The sequence below is a fragment of the Narcine bancroftii genome, chromosome 5 (genome assembly GCF_036971445.1).
Source record: "Narcine bancroftii isolate sNarBan1 chromosome 5, sNarBan1.hap1, whole genome shotgun sequence".
Lineage (NCBI taxonomy): Eukaryota > Metazoa > Chordata > Chondrichthyes > Torpediniformes > Narcinidae > Narcine > Narcine bancroftii.
Window position 1 is genome coordinate 79,553,934 of NC_091473.1, and position 24,056 is coordinate 79,577,989.

Consider the following 24,056-nt stretch of genomic DNA (forward strand, 5'->3'; position numbering starts at 1 on the left):
GCAGGTTAAGCTCACTCCTTTATTAGGGCTGGAAAGGCTGCTTTTATACTGTTCAAGTTCCCGCCATTTTTGCTGATTGACTAAGTCATCCATATGAATAACAATAGCGGATGGGAACATCCATGCATATGAATGCCCTTCTTCCCCAGCCTGTTTCTGCTGAGTTAGCTGGGCAGCTTGAGCAACGCCATTTTAGGGCTGTTGGGCTGATGCTGCTCCAGCTTCTACCCCCGCTGGTTCGTTGTCCTGGAGTCACTTTAGCGACCTCTGTCCGCGTCTGCTGTGGCGCAGACGCAGCCCGATCTCCACAATTGCAGGCCGCCACAATTTCATTGTTTGAGCCAATTGTATCCTTAATTTATGTGCCACAATAATACACATTGTGCCGAGTACGAGAAAGGATAGTTTTGTGGACATGAAACTCCACAACATTGAGTAGCAAGTTAGTCTTGCTTTTCACTATAAAATACTGAACTTGAGGCAGAATAAATGATCAGAATTTCAAGAGATATTTAGTTAAAGTTAACCACTTGATAAGTGTTTATTTATTTATTCTGCAAACAAAGATTCATCATAAACATTACCTGGCACCCCTAACAATAGGAGAAAGAGAAGCAAAAGAGAGTCTCTTCAGAGACACTGAGTGTCCATGGATTGACTTCCAGTGCTCCTGCAGCTGCACAGATTCCAGTTCATCCCATCAGCAACCTGAGTTCCAGATCCAAAACTCCAATACAATCAAGAAACCTTCAGCTTCGGGAGCCCTTCTTGCCCTCAGCATCCTCTTGAATCCCAGTTCCTGTACCTGGCTCCCATTAACCAGTTCCCATGAACCAGTCTCCAACAGCTCGCATCCTGTGTGGGTCCTTCAATCTCAAGTCGTCTGTAATCCATAGCCTATGTGGGCCTTCAGCTACTGAACCCCTCACTGGTCTGCTGCCATGGTCACCGTCCTGTAGGGTTACCTCCTATGCTCTCCCATATCTGGTGCCTTATACCATTCCTGCATCATGTCTACTATGCTTGAAATATACCACTCGCACCTTGGATCATCTAGTACAATGGTTCTCAACCTTTTTCTTTCCACTCACATACCACTTAAAGTATTCCCTATGCCATAGGTGCTCTATGATTAGCAAGGGATTGCTTAAGGTGGTATAGGGGTGGAAAGAAGAACTTTGAAAACCACTGTTTTAATCGTACCTAATTGACTCGTTATGTGCACAGTTTCATAACTCCAAAGGAAATGGGCCAATGACAATTTTTCCTCAAGTAAAATATTTCTGTAACAATTGGGTCTAGAGCAGTGATTCTCAACCTTCCCTTCCCACTCACATACCACCTTAAGCAATCCCTTACTAATCACTGAGCACTGATGGCATAGGGATTAAAGTGGTATGTGAGTGGATGATATGTAGATATGGAAAAACAGATCTAAGGATGAAATCATTTGGATGTCCAAGCATACAATGTTATGCAGAGCTAAAGCTATTGAGGTAGGCTACATGCTTGCATCATGCTGGATACTGCTCTTTTAAATATTTTATCTCACTTCAATTTCTTGATTTATCAGCAGACCTTCTATCTGATTTGCTCATGACCATCAGTGGGAACTGAATAAAAACTCAAATATGAATAATTGAAAGGAAGTAATTTATTCCAAAATACAGATACCAGCAAAATTATTTTGTTGTGATGATTAATATTTTTGCCTCAGTTGGCTTGGACTCATCATCAAATGGACAGAATTTGCAGAAAATCAGCAGTGGGGCAAAATCAAAAAATATAAAATACTGCAGTGGAGAATAGAATTATCCTGTACGGACAGGGAAACACAACAAGCCACCAGATACCCTGTCCTGTGGGACCTGTGCCAGTGCGCAGATCAACTGACTGAAGACCTCCTTAATGATCTCCATCACCCCAGTGTCACCAAGTTTTTTCACTTTGTTAAAGCACGCAACAAAGAACTGCCAGGTCTGTGCTGAGTGCAAGCTGCATTTGTATTGGCCAGACAGGGCGCAACTTATTAAAGCCACTCGTCCCTTCAAGCGACTCAGTGTCGACTTCAAAGGACCCCTGCCCTCCACCATTTGTAACATATGCTTCCTTAACATTTGCCATCCCAGCTCAGATATGACCGCTGCCACAGTCATCAAGGCCCTGCGCAGCCTCTTCACTCTGTGAACGATAACACTGACAATAAAATTAAGACCATAAGATAGAACAGAAGCAGGCTGAGGTACTATCAATCAGGAGACTATTGTGGAGAAACCAATAAGCTTTAATTCACTTGAGAACATAGCATATCCCTACTGTTCAGTTGTCCTGCACGGAGTTGCAGGGGGCTATGGAACAGTCACCTTTATACAAGAGCCTGTGGGGAGGAGCAACAGGTACAATCAGCCAACAGCTATGCTTGACCATATAATTATACATTACAGTATAATGTTTTATTAAAAAAGATTCCCGTGGGGTGAAGTGAAACTTAAAATGTTATGGATTTAGAATGTGAAAGTCATAAGTTCAGCCTATCAGGTGGCCTGGTTGTTTGCTGGGACTGTCATAGAACCAGGTGAAGCTGTGGTGCAGCAGTGGAGTTCTGGATGATCTCAGGTGCCTGTTTGTATTGATCAGTATTGTACTGGTGGGTTGGCTCCATGCTTGGTGTATCCTCCCTCCAGGAGGAGGCAGGATACCAGAGGTCAGGTACATTAAGTATGTTCAACGAAGAGGAGGGTGTGGGGTGATTTGCAGCAGTCTACAGAGCCCCTGAGGGAGCCAAGTCCCTGATGGAAACGGTGTCCTTGTGTCAGTCCAGATATGCCACATAGGCATATTGGGGGTTGGCATGGAGGAGGTGGACCCTTTCAACCAATGGGTCAGACATGGTTCCTCACATGCCCCTGGAGCAGGACGAGCCCTGGGGACATCAGCCATGCCAGTAGTTTGGTCCCTGTCGCAGATTTCCCTGGGAAGGAAAATATACGTTCATGTGGTATAGCACTAGTGGCAGTGCACAGCAGGAACCTGGTAGAATGGAGGTCCTCTGAAAGAACTTCCTGCCAGCAGGAGACTGGGAGGCCTTTGGATCCCAAAGCCAGGAGGATTGCCTTCCAGACCATAGCATTCTCACTCTCCACTTGCCCGTTACCCCAGGGGTTGTAACTAGTGATCCTGCTCATGGAAATGCCTCTGGCCAACAGGTGCTGGCACAGTTTGTTACTGGGGAAGCTAAATAGAGTGAAGAGGCTGCGCAGGACCTTGATGACTGTGGCAGCGGTCATGTCTGAACTGGGGTGGCAAATGTTAAGGAAGTATATGTTACAAATGGTGGAGGGCAGGGGTCATTTGAAGTCGACACTGAGTCGCTTGAAGGGACGAGTGGCTTTAATAAGTTGCGCCCCGTCTGGCCAATACAAATGCAGCTTGCACTCAGCACAGACCTGGCAGTTCTTTGTTGCATGCTTTAACAAAGTTAAAAAACTTGGTGACACTGGGGTGATGGAGATCATTAAGGTCTACAGTCAGTTGATCTGTGCACTGGCACGTCCCACAGGACAGGGCATCTGGTGGCTCGTTAAGTTTCCCTGTCCGTACAGGATGTCATAGTTATAGGTGGATAATTCTATTCTCCACTGCAGTATTTTATAGTTTTTGATTTTGCCCCACTGCTGATTGTTGAACATTAACACAACACGTTGATCAGTCAGCAGAGTGAATCTCTTACTGGCCAGGTAATGGCGCCAATGCTCCACTGCCTCTACAATGGCTTGAACCTCTTTTTCGACTGAGTGTCGAATCTCATGGCCCTGTCGGGTGCATTAAAAAAATGTGACAGGCCTGCCAGCCTGATTAAGGGTGGCTGCCAGGGCGAAGTCTGACGCATCATTTTCCACCTGAAAAGGCGCAGATTCATTCACAGCATACAGTGTGGCCTTAGTGATGTTGGACGATGCAGCTGAATGCTGCACAAGCCTCCTCTGCCAGAGGGAAGAACATATATTTGATAAGAGGGCAAGCCTTGTCCTCATAATTGGAGACCCACTGAGCATAATAGAAAAACCCAAGGCACCCCTTGAGGGCCTTGAGGCTGTGTGGAAGGGGAAGCTCCAAGAGTGGTCACATGACCTGTTACTAGACCCCCCCCCCCCCCTCCAGTTCACATACAGACCCAACTACTCCAAAGATAATGCCATCGCCTCTGCCCTCCATCTGGTCCTCACCCACCTGGAAAACCAGGACTCGTATGTTCGAATGCTGTTTACTGACTTCAGCTCGGCATTCAACATGATCAAACCACAGTACCTGATAAGGAAGTTGAGCCTACTGGGTCTAAACACCTCCCTCTGCAATTGGATTCTCGACTTCCTGTCAGGAAGACCTCAAGCACCTCCAAGGCAATTACACTGAGCACAGGGGGCCCCCAGGGCTGCATGCTTAGTTCACTGTTGTTCATTCTGCTGACTCACGACTGTGCAGCCAAACACATCTTGAACCACATCATCGTTTGCAGATGACACATCTATGGTGGGCCTGATTAGTAAGAATGTCGATACAGAGATGAGGTACAGTAACTAACAGACTGGTGCAGAGCCAACGAGCTGTATCTGAATGTTAAAAAACAAAAGAGATGGTTGTCAACTTCAGGAGGGCTCTGCTGACCATTGATGGCTCCACCATTGATATCGACAGCATATCCAGTTCCTTGGTGTGCACCTAGCGGAAAATCTCACCTGGTCCCTTAACACCAGTTCATAGCCAAGAAAGCCCAGTAGTGCTTTATTTCCAGGGAAGGCTGAGTTAAGTTAATCTCCCACCCCCCCCCCCCCCCCCCACCATCCTCACTACATTCTACAGAGAATGTATCGAGAGCATTCTGTACAATTGCATCACTGCCTGGTTTGGTAGCTGTACCTCCTTGAACTGAAAGACCCTGAAGGGGATAGTGAAGTCAGTGGAAAAGGTCACTGGGGGCTTTCTTCCTACCATGAATGACATGTTCAACACTCGATGCAGGCAAAAGGCAATAAACATTGTGAAGGACCCCAAACACCCCTCAAATAAACTGTTCACCCTTTTGCCATCTGGTAGGAGGTACTGCAGCACTAGTAGCCATATGTCCAGATTGGGCAACAGTTTATTTTTCCCCCAGGCCATCAAGAGTTCCCAGAACATTTGTGCATAGAGTACCCTGTTACCAGGGTCTCTTACAGTATACGTCTTAATATTTAATATTTTATGTGTTTAACTTCTATTTTAACTTACATAAATATGCTCCGTGGTCCTGAAGAAATATTACCCGTGTGAGCATGGTATGAATGATAAATAAAGGTGACTTGTCTTGCGGGTTTAATGCACAAGGACTTCCAAATCCCTTTGCATCTCTAAATTTTGAATTTTCTCCACATCCAAATAATAGACTGCCCTTTTATTCATTCTACCAAAGTATATAACTATACATTTTCCAGATTTATGCAGTGTATTTCATTTGCCACTACTTTGCCCATTCTCCTAATCCGTCTCTCCACAGCCTCTCTATTTCTTCCTCACTACACATCTTTCTACCCATCTTTGTATCATTTGCAAACTTAGCCTCAAAGCCATTTATTCTGCAATCCAAATCATTAACATCTAATGTAAAAAGTGATTCCAAAACCGACCCCTGAGGAACACCACTGCTAACCGGTAGTGCACCAGAATAGGAACCCTTTATTCCCACTATTTGTTTCCTGCCAATCAGTCATTGCTCTACCTATGCTAGCATCTTTCCTGTAATTCCATGGGCTCTCATCTTGTTAAGCATCCTCATGAGCAGCTCCTTGTCAAAGGCCTTATGAAAATCTAAATGTACAACAAGCACTCCTTTTTCTAGCCTGCTTGTGGTTTCCTCAATAAAAATTTCAGGTGGTCTTTCCAGGCAAGATTTCTCCTAAAGGAAACCATGCTGACTTTGGCCTATCTTGTCATACACGTCACTCTCGACAATTGACTCTAACAACATTCCAACCACCGATGTTAGGTTAACAGGTCTATAATTTCCTTTCTGCTGCTTTCCTCACTTTTTAAATAGCAGAGTGCCCTCTGCAATTTTCCAGTCCTCTGGACCATGCCAAAATCTGCTGATTCTCGGAAGATCATTACCAGGCGCTGCCACAATCTCTATAACTGCAGTCGATGCACCACAACCGTGGCTATTTAGCAGAAATAGGATAACTTCAATTTTTAAAAATTTGAGCCAGAATCAAATGATTACATTTTCAAGAAATGTTGCAATTGGATTGACCACATAATGTTTATTTATTCATTGTGTAGATTTACAATTGTTTTAAATATTCCACCATTATCCAACTTGCTTTAAACATTCCCTCTTGTAAATGTTAGTTTTCAACCACCTGTATTCAATCCTGAAACAACATTTCACCCACATATGGAAAAGGTAAAGCATGGTGAAAAATTGGCCCGAGTATCCAAAAGCATGATCAGAGATGGGTTTGAGATATTTAGCAAACCCAAAGATTTGGAGAAAAATTTTGACAATGGGACTAAAATGATGAAATATCTGCTGTGGATTATGAAGTTGAGTAAAGTAATGGAGGGATGGGTAGAATGTAATCCTGACCCAGAAAGGTGCAAATCTTGTGAAGATTTGAAACTGTCAGAGGTTAAAGTTTAGGTGGAGTGAATCCATTCCCTGTAGACCATTTTTGACCTTCCATTTGGTCATCTCTGCTAACCCTCTCAAGTTTCCTGCTTAAAGTTAAATATTTCTCTTTTTCATCTTGTTTGTGAATATTGCTCAAAGATTGAACACATGAATTGATATTGGAAAAGGCATATTTCAAGCATGCTGGGATTACTTTTTGCTTGTCCAGTTTTGAGTTGCACTCTTGCAGTATATCCCACATAAAAATACATAATAACCAAAATCATACAGATTAAAATACAATACAATAGTCTTAACATTTTAAATGATTAACAAATGTATATACATATTACCATCGATTCATGAAGTTATAGAATATACTGCTTATGAAGATTTGAATGACATTGTTTTAATAGAAAATAATCTGAAATCCATCAATGCAAACAGTGCAATAACCAGTTCCTATCTTCATAAAGACTATATAATATCAACTTGCATTTCAAATCAAAAGATGAAAGTAAGGGTGAAGATGGATTTCCTACTCTAAATTTTAGTTGTCCCTACTTTCAAGAGCGCCTGCTCAATTCCTCAGGTCTTTACAATATGATCGGAATAAAGATGCCATAACCCTTCATTGTTATGGAAATTTATCTGATGCCACCACGAGATTTAAATCAAAACAACACCTCACCAATTTCTATGCAAATTTATTACAGAAAGATTAATTATCTAACTCTGGAGTTGACTGGAACAACAAGGAATGTTAAATTTTTTAAAATCTATATGTTCTTTTAGAACTGGTTACCAGCTACATTAGAGATTCCATCAAGGGCATTACATTATGCCTAATGAGAAAATCTTGGGGTATATTTGTTTTTTTTTACTGATGCCCACTACATTTTTCATTCCCACTCCTCCCCAGTTGTTTTGTTCAACAAGTTAAAATAAAATACAGATTAATATTAAAGAAAGGGAAATAATTCAGTATATTGATGAAATTGAGGGCATTTGAATAGTACAGGGAAGGATTCTTTGTAAATCCTACCTTATGTAAATAGAGAAGGACCTTTTAGGTTGGTACTGAGAACTGCAAAATCACATGCTGGAGGTGCACATAACTACGGGTAAATGTAAATAGTAGAAGGAGTGCCCACCAATCTGCTCCACCTGTGGCATAGTCTGTAGCTCCCATTTCTGGCCTCATTGATTTCTTCAGAAGTCACAGGAGACTAAGATAAAAAGGGAGAGGGGGTTGTCAAAAATATTACATTGTTTACAGCATTCTTAAAATCTGTATCTACAATGAAGCAAACTTGTTTAATTAATCCAAATTTAGCTTGTCTCAACTCCAAGAATCCCCTCAGAATTAGTATTGAGAAATTAAGAGAACTTAAGACAGAAACATGATTAAATCAATCTTACAGTCTGATAGATCAATTTAAAAAGGCAATAATTTAATGCAAAATTGATTTTAAATACAACACAGTATTGATGGCTATTGGCTTCGCAGCTGACAGAATAATTAAAAACCACATTTTTGAGAACTCATATAACCATACAATTACCGCATTGCAACAGGCCAATTTGCCCTTTCAGTCCATGCCCAACTCTTGTATTCAATACTCTAATTTATGAAGGCCAATATACCAAATGTTTTCTTCACCACCCAATGCTGTGACTCAACTTTCAGCATATTATGTACAAGAATTCCTCATTCCCTTTGTTCAACTGCACTCTTCAATTGTCTACCATTTAATGTGTATGATCTTTGCTGATTAGTCCTACCAAAATGAGGCACTTCACAGTTATGAGTATTAAACTTCATCTGCCATCTTTCAGCCCACTCTTCTAACTGTCCTATATCCTATTGTAAGCTTTGATAACCTTCTTCACTGTCCACAACACCACCAATCCTCGTATCATCTGCATACTTAATAATCCACCCTATTATCTAGATCATTAATATATATGACAAACAACAATGTACCAATCCCTGAGGCACTCCACTAGTCACCGGCCTCAATTTGACAAACAGTTTTCCACCACTACTCTTTGGCATCTCCCATTCAACTACTGTTGAATCCATTTCACTTCTTCAACATTAATACTTAATGCTTGAACCTTCCTAACTAACCTCTTGTTAAAGGCCTTACTAAAGTCCATATAGACAACATCCATGGCCTTCCCCTTGTCAACTTTCTTAGTAAGCTCCCTGAAAAATTCTGTAAGATTTGTTAAACATGATCTACCACGTATAAAACCGTGTTGACTACTCCTAATCAATTCATGTCTTTTCAAATAATTGTATATAACATCTCTTAGAACACTTTCCATTAATTTACCCACCACTGACATCAGACTCACAGGCCTATAATTGCCAGGTTTACTTTTGGAGCCTTTTTTAAACAGCAGAACAACATGAGCTACTCTCCAATCCTCCAGCACCTCCCCAATGGCCAGTGATAATTTAAATATTTCCTGTCAGAGCCCCACTATTTGTACACTAATCTCCCTCAGGGTCCTAAGGAATAGCTTGTCAGGACCCAGAGATTTATCCACCTTGATTCTCTTTAAAATAGCCAATACTACCTCCTCATTAATCTGTATATTATCCATGACATCACTACCAGATGTCCTTGCTTCACCTGGCTTAATATTCCTTTCCTTAGTGAATACTGAAGGAAAAAAAAATAATTTTCTGACTTCTCACATAGCCTACCCCTCTGATCCTCAAGGGGGCTCAATCTTATCCCTCACTATTCTTTTACTTTTAATGTACCTGTAGATGGATGTCTAGCTCATATCTTAAATTAACAAATCCAGGATCCATGAATAATACTGAGAAAGTGAACATTTGAAAGATGTAAGAAATTAATAAATACTCATTAGTGGAGTTACTACATTCAGAAAACATTTATTGAAATGATCATTTGAACAACAGTGGAATTATTCAGAACCATGAATGGAAACACCATGTATTCATTCTATTAGCTTTATCTTTTACTACACAGAACACTCTGGGAGATCATCTCGACAAATTAGGCATGAACTCACTTCTAGTGCTGGTATTTCATCTATTGGAGCAAATAAATACTCTGAAATATTAACATCTATTTCACCAATAAGGTGAGTTTAATATGATGATGGATAAACAATGTGGACAGCTTTATTTTCATAAAAATAAACGGAAATAATAGCAAATGAATTGTGTTTCCTAAGCTTTCAAAAATATTATTTTCTTTACTGTTAAACTAGTTTCTGTAAACTTTGCAATTAAAATTTATCTTTCTCGCAGATATACTATTGAGTATCCACCATTGTCAAGGTCTTCCAGGATATACTATTCCCCTTCATATGAAATAATCAAAACAGGATTACAGTGTTACCCAAACCAAATCTGTAGCACTAAGTATTTTTGGAGAAATCACATTGAGAAAAACATCAGTATTCCACAGGTAAGCCAAGGTACCAATGAGGTGTGGAAATGCCATGTAACAATTTTCCATCTCCACAATTACATAGGGTGCTTTGCCTAAAGAGAATAACAAGAATGAAAAAGTAATAATAACCATGTGCATTTATGAAAAGCCTGACATTTGGTTGCAACAGAAGATGTGAACTGTTACGAGAAACAAGACAAAAGAGCATATTCAGTCCAAAGTGGACTTTGGGTGCCAAGATGAGGGAGAATAAAGAGAATGAGGTGAGATGTATTGATCCCAGCTTTCTAATTTATAGATATGAATCAAATATTCCTATTATCTAAGATTCAACACATTTAACATTAACATCTGGGTAAAAGATAGTCTTGTACAGTTGCATATTAGGGCTCTTCTTTTGCAGAATATGACCAGTCATCTTCCAAACAAAAATTCTGGTTAACAATCAAAAATCATGGAATTGCTAACCCAATTCCAAAAGCATACAAAGCTACAGTGCACCAATTAGAAACATCAGACATGAGCTTTATGTTTCTTTCAGTGTTCCTGTATAGAATTCAGACAAAATGGTAAAAAGGATAGAGCAACCAATGAGATTATGAAGCATTAAAAATATTCCATTTGTTCAGTGAATTCATGATAAAGTAGTGACAAGAACTAATACAATTTTTACTCATTGAAGATAAGCATCCTGACTTTGCTAACTCAGTTTATGGTCAAAAGGAAATTGAGAACTATTGAGTTACATTGAGTAAACATCGCAAGTACCAGTAGTCTGTGCTTCATCCTGCTTTCTTTCTGCCAATTTTGTATGAACTTAACAACATATATTTCTTTTTAGGTTTGTACTTATCTAGCTTCTATTTCGTTTTAGCCAAATGTATTTGTGTGTTTCAAGTGCTTCAACATTGTTGTATATTTTTGGCAGTGATTCAACCAATATAAGCATTGTCATTACTAAATAATAAGCTGAATTGTAGAATTTCATTGAGACTTCTATCATGGATAGAAGTCAAGAAGTTCTACACTCCTTGATCATTGTTTCTGTTCGGGCTTTGGAGCAGTCACTTCTCATTAGAGGTGTGTTACTGTCTCCCTTTCACTAACAATCCTCTCCAGATGTGGAAGCTATGGAATCCAGCTAAGACTATTTATCTTCAGGTTCCAATGTTCAATGACAGAAAACATAGACATTATAGACCACTGTTTTCTTAACCCTGGATTCTGTAATACCTCTTCCCTATAGCATTGTTTTTCATAAATTTAGGGATATTTGTGACTGCACAAAGAAATACATCACTGCACTAAAGAATTGTACCAACCTTGATGTTTCATGATCCAAATGAAGAGCCCTGTTTCTGTGAATATATCAGCCTTTCCTCCCTGGTTTATGGAAGTTCTTTTGAACTAGACTTAGTTAATTTATTTGCATGGCTGTTCCTTTCATTTTAGCAATTTTCTTGCTTCTCCCTTTCCCTGTCTTCCCACCATGTTTTAACAGTCATCTGGATTGAGCAGTGACCAAGGGGTTCACAGAGGCAGAATTACAATGGCATTACACTTCATTAATAGAATAAACCATAGAATACTACAGTGCAGAAACGGGTCATTCGGCCCTTCTAGTCTGTGCTGAAATATCATTCTGCTAGTCTCACTGACCTGCACCCATTCCAAAACCCTCCAGACCTCTCCCATCCACATATCTATCCAATTTATTCTCCCTTCATTCTTCTACACTCCAAGGAGTAAAGTCTTAACCTGTTTAATCTTTCCCTGTAACTCAACTCCTGAAGACTTGGCAATATCTTAGTAAATGTTCTCTGCCCTCTCTCAATCTTACTAATATCCTCCTATAGTTTAGCGACCAGAACTGCATACAATACTCCAAATTTGGCCTCACCATAATATCCCAACACCTGTACTCAATACTTTAATTATGAAGGCCAAGATGCCAAAATCTTTCTTTACAACTCTGAAGACATTTTCAGGGAATTATGTATCTGTATTCCCAGATCTGTTTCTTTCCCTCCACTCCTCAGTGCCCTGCCATTTACTATACATGTCCTACCCTAGTTTATCCTTCAAAAATGCAACACCTCACACTTGTCTGCATTAAATTGCATCTGCCATTTTTCATCCAATTTTTCCATTTGGTCCAGATTCCTCTGCAAGCTATGAAAGTCTTCCTCGCTGTCCACAATGCCCCTAATCTTAATGTCATCAGCAAACCTGCTGATCCAATTTACCACATTATCATCCAAATCAACAAAGACATAGACAACAAACAATAGTCGCAACCCTGATCCCTGAGGCACACCACTATTCACAGGCCACCAGTCTGAGAAACAATCAGCCACTACCAATCTGTCCTCCCATTCAGCCAATATTGAATCCATTTTTTAACCTCTCCGTGGATACCTGGTGTCTGAACCTTCTGAACCAACCTCCCATGTGGGACCTTGTCAAAGGCCTTACTAAAGTCCATGTAGACAACATCCACAGCCTTTCCTTCATCTACTTTCTTGGTAACCTACTCCAAAAACTCTATAAGATTCATTAAACATGACCTACCAAGCACAAAGCCATGCTGACTATCCTTAATCACCCCTTGGTTGTCCAAATATTTATTTATCCGATCTCTCAGAACACCTTCCAATAATTTACCCATTACTGACATCAGGCTCACTGGCCTGTAATTTTGTGGTTTACATTTGAAGTCATTTTTAAACAATGGAACAACATGGGCTACCCTCCAATCCTCTGGCACCTCATCTGTGGCTAAAGACATTTTAAATACATCTGCCAGATCCCCTAAAATGTCTTCATTCGTCTCCCTCAAGGCCTGAGGAAATAACATATCAGGCCCAGGGGATTTATCTACCTTTATTCACTGTAATGCAGCAAGCACCTCTTCTCTTTAATTTCTATATGCTCCATACCACTACTGCTTGTTTCCCTTCCTTCCTTGTACCCTATCCCAGTTTCCTGAGTAAATACTGATGCAAAAAAATTGTTTAAGATCTCCCCATTACATGAGGCTTCACACATAGATGGTCATTCTGATCTTCTAGGGGACCAATGTTGTCTCTTACTATATTTTTTCTCTTAATAAACTTGTAGAAACCCCTTGGGTTTTCCTTCACATTATCTGCCAAAGCAACCTCATATCTTCCTTTTCCCTTTCTTATTTCCTTAAGTATTTTCTTACATTTTCTATACTCCTCTAATGCCTCATTTGCTCCTTGTTGCCTATACCTGCTAAACACCTCTCTCTTCTTAATCAGATCACCAATAATCATTGCCAATCCACGTCCTAACTTTGTCTGCCTTTCCGACAATACTCCTTGAATTCAAATAAATACACCTGAGAACATTTCTATCACAGACAAACTTCGATTTCCGCCTATACATGATCTTTATCTTCCTCCACCTCACTATCTGCTCTAACACTCTGGTTTCCATCCCCCTGCTAATCTGGTTTAAATCCCCCAGAGCAACACTAGCAAACCTACCCACAAGGACGTTAGTCCCCTTCCAGTTCAGGTGTAAACCGTCCTGTTGGAACAGGTCCTACCTTCCCTAGATCAGGGTCCAAATGTTCAGAAACATGAGGCCCTCCCTCCTGAACATCTCATTAGCCACATATTTAGCTGCATTAACTTCCTATTTCTAGCCTTACTAGCTTGTGGTATGGGTAGCACTCCTGAGATTGCAACCCTGGAGGTCCTGTTCTTCAGCTTTGCATCTAACTCCCTAAACTTTCTTTGCAGGACCTCCTCTTCCTTCCTACCCATGTCATTGATCCCTACATGGACCATGACCTCTGGCTGCTCATCCTCCCTTCTGAGAATACTGAGAACTCGATTTGAGATATCAGGGACCCTGGCACCTGGGAGGCAACAGACCATCCGGGATTCTCGATCTCTCCCACGGAACCTCTTATATGTCCCCCTAACTGCTCCCTTCTTCTCCTTCCTTCCCTTCTGAGCTGAGGGTGCAGTCTTGGTGCCAGAGACATGACCACTACAACTTGTCCCAGGTAGGTTCTCACCAACAGTGTCCAAAATGGTATACTTATTGTTGATGGCATGTCCACAAGGGTGTCCCAGATTTCCCACATCCCACAATCAGAGAAATCCACTGCCCTAGCTGACTCCATTACCTACTCCTAATTTAATTAAAGAATTAAATTACCGGGGGGGGGGGGGAAAAGGGGTGTGGCAAGATGGTGTAGAAGAAAGACATGTGTCTACCTTTCCCCAGCTGAATTATTAAATACCTGATTTTAAAAAGTTTAAAAATGGTTAAAAATAATATTTACAGTTTTTTGAATAACAGTGATTCATCATAGCTACCAATGTGAAGAAATTTGAAACTCAACTTCAGAAGAAATTGCCATATAAAAGTGTAAAAAATGGAATAAATAGAAGGTTCTTTTGTAGATTGGGGGATTCAAAGAAGGGATTTATTGAAGAAGATTGATTCATTGAAATCATTATTTAAGCCAGAGAAATAATGTGAAAATAGTTGGTCTTCCAGAGGACATCGAAGGTTTGGATCCAATAACATTTTTTAAGCATTGGATCCCAGAGGTATTGGATAAAGAGCTTTTTCCTGAAGGTTTGGAACTGGATCGGGCCCAAAGAGCATTGAGGAAAAAACCACTTCCAAGACAAACACTGAGGGTGGTCTTGATTCATTGTTTGAAATATCAAGATAGAGAAATGATTTTATGAATGGCGGTACAGAAAGCGCAGCAGAGTCAATCCCCATTGATGGTTGAAAATAATAGTTTTTTTATGCCGATTTGAGTCAAGAGGTTATTAGAAGATGACGGGAATTTAATTTGGCTAAAGATGTCTTATGGCGAAAGGGCGACAAGTTTGCTTTTTGTTATCCTGCAATTTTGAAGGTCTTTTACGGAAACTTTCAATCTCAATTTTTTGAGAACGATCACGATGCCTTGGTTTTTGCTAATTCATTGCTAGAATTATGAAGTAATGGGCAGTCTTTACCATCGTCTCCTAAGAGGAGGGTAAATGGAAATGGAAATGGGAATGGAAAGAAAGAAGAGCTGACACAAAGTCTTCTTGACATTGTGGTTCCGGAACAATCATTGGGCTTTGAATTATTAGGTTGAATATATTTAATTACATAATGAATATGTATCTGACTGGGGGGGGTGAATGACACTGAAAGCTTTGACTGTCATCTACCACTAGTGGGTTTACCACACCCAGATTTTTAGGGTGTATTCAGGTGTTTTTTTTGGGGTTACAATTTTTTTTTAATTTTTTGTTTATTGAGGGGTGTTTTTTTTTGTTTTTGAAGAATTATAAAGGGGAGCGTTATTTTATAGAGTGTAAATATATTAGTAGTTAGTAAAAATGTCTACTTTGAATTTTGTAACTTTTAATGTTCAGGGATTAAATAATTAAATTAAGCAAAAGAGGATATTGGCTTATATTTTAAAAAATGAAAATTGATATTGCCTTTTTACAAGAAACACATTTGACCGAAAAGGAACATTTGAAATTGAAAAGAGATTGGGTTGGACATGTGTTTTTTTCTTCTTTTAATTCTAAGGCAAGAAGGGTGGCGATTTTGATTCATAAAAATTTACCATTGAATTGGAATCTTCAGAGGGTAGAGTTTTACGAGTGAATTGTAACATTTTTGCTGAATCTTGGACTTTGCTTAATCTTTATGCGCCTAATATAGACGATGAGCGGTTTATTTCAGAAACTTTTTTTATTGTTAACTCAAGCTAATGAAAATATTTTAGTTGCGGGAGAGTTTAATTGTGTTTTGGAACCTTTATTGGACAGAAACCCAAAGAGTATAAGGAAATCAAAGATGGCAATACACATCAATGCGTTGATGAAAGATTTAAATCTGGTAGATATTTGGAGAAAGGTTAATCCAACAGAGAAAGATTTTTCTTTTTATTCATCATGACATGATTCATTTTCTAGGATTGATTTTTTTTTGTATCAGCACACCTACAGGGTAGAGCACTGCAAGCTGAATATAAAAGTAGAGTTCTATCAGATCATTCATTATTACTTTTTTTCCTGTGAAAGTTCAGAAGTGGTATGTTCGTTGTATAGATGGAGGTTTCATGCAATGTTATTGAAAAAAAAGAGTTTGTTACTTTTGTTAAAGAGCATATCTCTTTATTTTTGATTGAGAATATTAATTCTGTGGATAGTCATTTTGTAGTAAGGGATGCGTTAAAAGCTTATTTGAGGGGACAGGTTATTAGTTATTCTATGATAGTTAAGAAACAATATATGGCAGAAAGTTTAATGTTGGAAAATCAGATTGCTGAGTTAGAGAAAATTTTTCAGAAGAATGTGACCGAAGACAAAAAAGCTGCATTAGCAAAATTGAAATTACACTATAATACTTTACAAACTTATCAGTTTGAGTGTTTAATTAATCGATCTAAACAACATTATTATGAGTTGGGAGAAAGAGCTCACAAGGTACTTGCTTCGCAATTGAAAGCTGAACAGGCATCTCAGACTATTAATGCCGTTAAAAAGAATTCAATAATTACCTATAAGCCTTAGGAAATTGATCAGTTTTATTCATTCTATCAAAAATTATATACTTCTGAGGGGAAGCAGGATAATGGTTCTACTGGATCTTATTTATCTAAATTAAGGTTACCAGTATTAGATGAGAAAGATATTCAGGAATTGGAATCTTCATTTACAGATTTTGAAATCAAGGAAGCTATACAGGAAATGCCAAATGGAAAGTCCCTAGGGGATGATGGATTTCCTGTGGAATTTTATAAATTTTTTTAATGATGATTTATCTAATGTATTTGGAGATGTGTTAAAACAAGTTACTGAAGAACATAAGTTGCCGGAATCTTGTTTAAGTGCTTTAATAACTGTTATTCCAAAAAAAGATAGAGATCCATTAAAAATGTCTTCATATAGACCTATTTATTTATTAAATGTAGATTATTAAATTATAGCCAAAGTATTAGCTAATAGACTTGCTATGTATTTACCCAAGTTGGTAGATACTGATCAAACAGGTTTTATTAAGAACAGAAATGCATCAGATAATATTTTTCGATTAATTACTTTGGTCAATGCATACAGAAAGCAGTCTAACCATCCTATGGTGGTTGCACTAGATGCAGAAAAGGTTTTTGATAAGGTGAGTGGGATTTTTTATTTAAGGTGTTAGAAAAGTTTAAATTTGGCCTTTTTTTTGGTTGGGTTAAAGCTTTATATACGAACCCGATTGCTAGGGTAGTGACAAATGGTCAAATTTCTTTACCATTTAAGTTGACTCATTCAACTCAGCAGGGCTGTCCATTGTCATCAGCCTTATTTGCATTGGCTATTGAACCATTAGCTCAGACTATTAGACAAAATTAGAGGGATGAAGGTTATAAATGAAGAATATAAGATTAATTTATTTGCAGATGATGTATTGATATATTTGACGGAACTGGAATGGTCGTTGAAACAGTTTTTGTCGAAATTTCGATAATTGTCAGTATATAAAGTTAATTGGGATAAAAGTGAAATTTTACCAGTTGGAATAGGAGATTATTCAGAATTTAAAATTATTATAAAATTAAGGTGGACAAATAATATTAAATATGTAAGTGTGTTTGTAGATATTAATTATCAGTCATTGTATCAATTAAATTATGTGCCTATATTAAAATGGATTAAAGCAGATTTGATTAAGTGGAAAGATCTTCCATTAACTTTGATTGGTAGGGTCAATTGTATTAAAATGAATATTTTTCCCCAAATTCAATATTTATTTCAATCAATACCTTGTTTAGTTTCAAAAGGTTTTTTTCAGAATTTTAATAAGGTAGTGCAGGAGTTTTTATGGAACGGTAAATTAGCTCGAGTGCCATTGTATAAACTTGCATGGAAATATGTATTAGGTGGACTTCAGTTACCACATTTTCAAAATTTTTATGAAGCAGCCCAGTTGAAGTTTATTAGCAGGTTGATGGATCTAGATCAACCTCCTAGCTGGGCTAAGGTGGAAATGGCGTGTATTTCTGAGGTCGAGGTACATGAATTTATATTTTATTGGAACTTGAATTTGTTACAGGAATATAATATGCCAGTATTGAAACATTTGTTAAAGATCTGGATTTTAAAAAATAGGGTTTTTGGATCAAAAGATAAATCATCAATTTTAACTTCATTGTATAATAATCAGGTTATTTCTTTTTCAATAATTAATAATTATTTAAAGAGTTAGGATTTTAAGGATATAAAGAAAATACAGGATTGTTTTGAAGAGGGACAATTTCTTTCTTTTAATCAATTGAGAGAGAGATTTGATACATCTGTAAATTCTTTGTTTGTGTATTACCAACTTAGAGCCTTGGTAAAGGATAATTATGGTAGAGAGATGAATTTACCTACTTTGTTGAGATTTGAGTCTTTGATTTCCTCTGTACCAAAGAAGGTTTATATTTCGGTTATGTATAATTTGTTACAAGATAATATGGATAAACTGGATTGGGAAAAGTCTAAAATTAAATGGGAGAGTGATTTAGTGTTTATTTTTCCTGAAGATGATTGGGTGGATATGTGTCAGGACAATGTAATCAAATTGACCAATGTAAGATATGGAATGGATAATTATAATTTTTTACATCAATTATATTTGACTCCAGAGAAACTGAAAAAATGTGTTTAGTAATTCAGACTCATGTTTTAGATGTGATTCATGTATTGGAACTTTTTTTACATGCTGTTTGGACTTGTGTTAAAGTTCAACCATTCTGGCAAGGAATTAAAGTGGTTTTGGAAAAATTGTATAACTTTACATTACCATTAGACCCAACGATTTTCTTGTTGGGTAATTTGATTTCGTTGAGGGGATTTGTAGCAACAAATTCCACAGATTTGCCACTCTCTGCCTGAAGAAATTCCTATGCATCTTTGTTCTAGACAGACACCTTTCAATTCTGACATTGTGGCCTCTTGTACTTGACTCTCCCGTCATGGGAAACAACCTTTCTACATCTACCCTGTCCACACCTTTCAACATTCAAAATGTTTCAATAAGATCTCCCCCTCATTTTCATAAATACCAACGAATACAGTCCAAGAGTTGTCAAACATCCCTCATATGATAACCCTTTCTTTCCTCGATTCATCCTAGTGAACATCCTCTGAACCTTCTCCAATGTCAGCACATCTTTTCTTAAATAAGCCCAAACCTGCTCACATTACTTCAAGTGAGGTCTCATCAGTGCCTTGTAAAGCTTCAACATCACATCCCTACTTTTATATTCCATTCCTCTCAAAATGAATGCCAGCATTGCATTTGCCTTACATATTTGACTCAATATGTAAGTTTACCTTCCTGCACAGGGACTCCCAAGTCCCTTTGCATCGAGCTATGTTCAATTTTCATCCATTTTTTAAAAAGTCTGCCCGTTTATTTTTTCTGTCAAAGTGCATAACTGAACACTTTCTGACATTATATTTCATTTGCCACTTCTCTGCCACTCCTCCTAACCTATCTAAGTCCTTCTGCAGCTTCCATGTTTCCTCTACGCTCCCTGCTCCTTCACCTACCTTCGTACAATATGATAAGAAGAAATCACCAAAAAAGTTTCTCTTTTTACTGATCAGATCCTGTTAGGGGAGAAACTCTCGGGTACTACTCTGATGACCTGCAACACCAAAATTATACATTATTTAAGATTGCAGAAGAAAACAGACACAAATAAAATAACCCAGAGCTGACCTAAGCTGAGTCAAGATCAGCATCACTGACTGGTTTGGTAATTTGAGTGCCCACAATATGCAAAAGGCTGCAGAAAGTAGCAAACATAGCAAGTCCATTATGGGTTCTGACCTCTCTTCAGTTGAAGACATCCCGGTGAGATGCTGCCTCAAAAAACCAGCCAACATCATTAAGGACCCCCATCACCCTGATAACAATCTTTTCTCACTGCTACCTTCAGGAAGAAATTACAGCAGCCTTAAGTCTAGCACCTCTACGATCAAGAACAGTATTATTTTCCTAATGGCTAGCAGGCTTAAACTTCCCTTTGCTACCCTAAGCATAAACTACTCTGGGTCCACAAAAATACCAGTCTGCACAACTGCACTATTTCATTTAGAAACATAGAAACATAGAAGATAGGAGCAGGAGTAGGTCATTCGACCCTTCGAGCCTGCTCCGCCATTCAACGAGATCATGGCTGATCTCAAAGTTCAGTACCCCGTCCCCGCCTTCTCTCCGTAACCTTTAATACCCTTATACTGAAGAAATAGATCTAATTCCCTCTTAAATAGATTTAATGAACCTGCCTCTACTGCCCTCTGAGGCAATGAATTCCACAGATTCACCACCCTCTGGGTCAAGAAATTCCTCCTCATCTCGGTCCTAAATGGTTTGCCTATTATCCTCAAACCATGGCCCCGGGTTCTGGATTTTCCCATCATTGGAAACATCCCATCTGCATCCATTCTGTCCAGTCCTGCCAGAATTTTATATGTCTCTATGAGATCCCCTCTCAATCTTCTAAACTCCAGCGAGTACAATCCCAATTTGCACAATATTTCCTCATAAGTCATTCCTGCCATTCCAGGTATCAGCCTGTTGAATCGCCTCTGCACTCCCTCCATTGCAAGAACATCCTCACTTAGATAAGGTGACCAAAACTGCACACAATACTCCAGGTGGGGTCTCACCAAGACCCTATACAGCTGCAGTAAGGTATCCTTGTTCCTATACTCAAACCCTCTTGATATGAAGGCCAACATACCATTTGCAATGAATTTTTTTTTTCCTTGCACTAATTGAAACTTTTTTTGATAATTGCTTCTGATCATGTGATACGAAGGTAGGTGAAGGAGCAGGTAGCATAGAAGAAACATGGAATCTACAGAAGGACTTAGATAGGTTAGGAGAAGTGGCAAATTAAATATCTGTTTTATCTTTTATATTTATTATTTCTTTCCGTACTGGAGTAATTTAATGTATTCTATTGCTTTTATACAAAAATGCGCCATTTGGCTGCAGCAAGTACGAATATAACAATAAACTCATTATTATTATTCCTGATTGCTGTTGGAAAGAAGCTTCTGTCTTGAACTGCTGCTGTCCTTTTGGAAAAGGTAATCCCATAAATCTGTGGGAAAGGAATTCCAGGATATTGACCCAGCAATGATAAGGAACCAGTGATACAAGTCCAACACACAAAAAAACAAGGAGCTACCATTTAGCTGCACAGTACCTTTCCTGGGTTCTGAAACCAAGGTTATGTTGTGTGGGTCGAACATTTGATAAGGTAGGTAGGATACTGTATTCCTAAGAGCTTTTTTTCCAACCCTGAATTACTGTACCATCATATACCAATACATAAAACACAGATCAGTACAGGACAGGAAAAGGCCCTTCAACCCATGTGTCTGTGCTGAACGTGTCTCCAAATCAAATTAAAACTCTTGCTATGCTCAGTTCTGGTCGCCTCATTACAGGAAGAACCATCACCATATTTTTCCTTGTAATGGAAGAAGATCATTAACATGGTTGTGAGGAACTCCAGGAGGAATGTCTTGGGATTGAAGTGATTGATCTGCAACAGGCACAATCTTTGTGCAAGGTATTATTACAGGAGCATTTCCTCTTGATGTCCATTGATTTGTCAGGATTTGCCAAACTCATCCTGACGATGTCAAGGGCTGTTAGTAACATCTCACCTCTGGAATTAAGTTCTTTGGTTTATGTTTGGATGAGGAAAAATCAACCAAAGCACGTGTAACAGAGTAAAGATTCAATAATACTCCTCTTCTACTACCCTTGTAATTTGAAATCAGTGCTTTTCTGTACAACTATCAGTATGGATCTGTCATCTGCTGTTCATTTTTAATTTGCAATAATTTGTAGTGACTGCCAGATAGACATTTCATAAACCATTAAAAGAACACACTCACTCATTCTTCAGTACAAAAAAAATTGGCGTCAACATTTTATTATTTCCTTCACAACCACCTCCTTCTCCCAAGACTCTGAGTATGCATGTAAACTCCACACTGTTTGAACTCCTCATTCTGGCCCGCACATGCTCGTTACAGATCTCACGCATCGTTCCAGATGCGTCATCTGTGAGTCCGAGTAGTTTATGCTTAGGGTAGCAAAGGCAGGTTTAAGAGCCTGCTAGCCATTAGAAAAATAATACTGTTCTTGATCGTAGAGGTGCTAGACTTAAGGCTGCTGTAATTTCTTCCTGAAGGTAGCAGTGAGAAAAGATTGTTATCAGGGTGATGGGGGTCCTTAACGATGTTGGCTGGTTTTTTGAGGCAGCATCTCACCGAGATGTCTTCAACTGAAGAGAGGTCAGAACCCATAATGGACTTGCTATGTTTGCTACTTTCTGCAGCCTTTTGCATATTGTGGGCACTCAAATTACCAAACCAGTCAGTGATGCTGATCACTAGCGGCAGCCAGCTCTATTCTAGACCTGCGTAAATACGCGACCGCAATAGCTCCCCATTCAGCCTCCAAGTAAAGCAAAGAGGAGATTGACTTGATCAGTCCCGTCACATAACGGTCCAGCAGGCAGACATTCCGGCCTGATTTAGTCCGGTACTGTAAGGTGGGCAGTGGATGATCTGAATGGTAGGGTTCAGTTGTTTCTTCAATGTTGGTAGTAATGAAGAAAGCGGATCATCGATATACGCTGGCTTCATGTGATCAATAGAGACAGAGTTAAACTTCCCATTCCACTGGATCATAAAACCTTTGGGATGGCATTGTATGACTTCATAAGGCCCATTGTAAACAGGCTGGAGTGGCCAGCGAACATATAGAAAGAGCATATGTGTGCAGTGTAACGAACTAACAACCCCCTTAAATTTTGTTTGGGACTAAAGGGACTTTGTTAGCACGAACACAAGAACAGCAATGGAAAATTCACCAGACAATGGTAAATTCAAAATAATAGTTTTTTAATTAAACTATTAAGAACAAAATATTTCTTACTACTTTCTAAACTTACTTAACTCTAAATTTCACCTCACTATGCGCAAATGTAAATGTGTTGTTACGGGCCGAGAAGACCCGAAAACCCAGCAGCAATAGAAATTCACCAAGACGAATGTTTACTTCAACAAAAGTTGCTTTTAATTATCTTTAAATATGAAAACAGGATCAAACTTTAACTAATTACTATTAACTTAACTCCCTTCTAATTCTAAGTGCATGTGCATGTAATGTGTGTGTAAATTCTTGTTGACTTAGAGAGAGAGAGAGAGAGAAAGAATTGAGTTCTACAATTCTACAGTTCAGCAGTAGCAGCTGGGAATGGAACATGACAAGCTGGCAAGCTTGTGGAAAAACTCCATTTGAAGATAGGTTGTGATTTCTTAGTTCAGCCTGTTAAAAGCCCTTGTGGTCCATACAAAAGGAGATAGCTGGCTGTATAACGTTTCACTTGAGATAAGGGAAACAGAAAAGGAATGCTGTGGTGACCTGAAAGAAAGAGGTTATCATCTGGAAAGCCCTAATGGGGCAAGTTTCTTCGACAAGACACTGAAGTGGGTGATTGGAAGGAAAAAGTTTGTGTCCAACGAGCAACAAATCTCTCTCTGAAAACTGACAAGAATCTTCCTGAGTGGTAACCATTTACCTTTCAAGCATCCAAACCTGGTGAAAACCACATGACTCTCTTAGATCAGCAAACTACATTCAATCAGACTCCAGCACTGGAAGCAATCTTTTGAGTCTGTCCATCTGTTGCTTTCCAAAACAATAATCCATTACTCCACAGATTGTCTAATTAAGACTTACTTGTGAAGTCTCTATAGGCATTCTTCAACTTTGGAGCCTGGACTGTCTGATTTGAGCAGAGCTCCAGCATTTTAAATGAGATCTGTATTGTGAAGTGTTTGTTTGTGACCTACACTAAAAAAATCTGCCACAATCTATCTCCTTTAAAACATATCAAT

The 24,056-nt window shown here is 38.8% G+C and overlaps 1 protein-coding gene across 12 annotated transcripts in view; it reads left to right on the plus strand.

Moving 5' to 3' along the window:
* LOC138763574 (uncharacterized) overlaps positions 1-24,056 on the plus strand; it is a 138,887-nt gene that overhangs the window by 108,414 nt on the left and 6,417 nt on the right. For 6 of the 12 annotated variants that reach the window (XR_011357664.1, XM_069937943.1, XM_069937949.1 and 3 more), the window contains 2 exons: positions 9,658-9,772; positions 9,942-10,101. Coding sequence is in view for 7 of the 12 variants with exons in the window: in XM_069937943.1 (XP_069794044.1) it covers positions 9,658-9,772; positions 9,942-10,101 (275 nt within the window). In the remaining 5 variants the exon portion in view is untranslated. Of the gene's footprint in view, positions 1-9,657; positions 9,773-9,941; positions 10,102-10,234; positions 10,494-13,856; positions 14,117-21,224; positions 21,398-24,056 lie in introns of those variants that run through there. The other 6 variants (XR_011357666.1, XR_011357665.1, XM_069937946.1 and 3 more) reach the window with 5 other exon arrangements.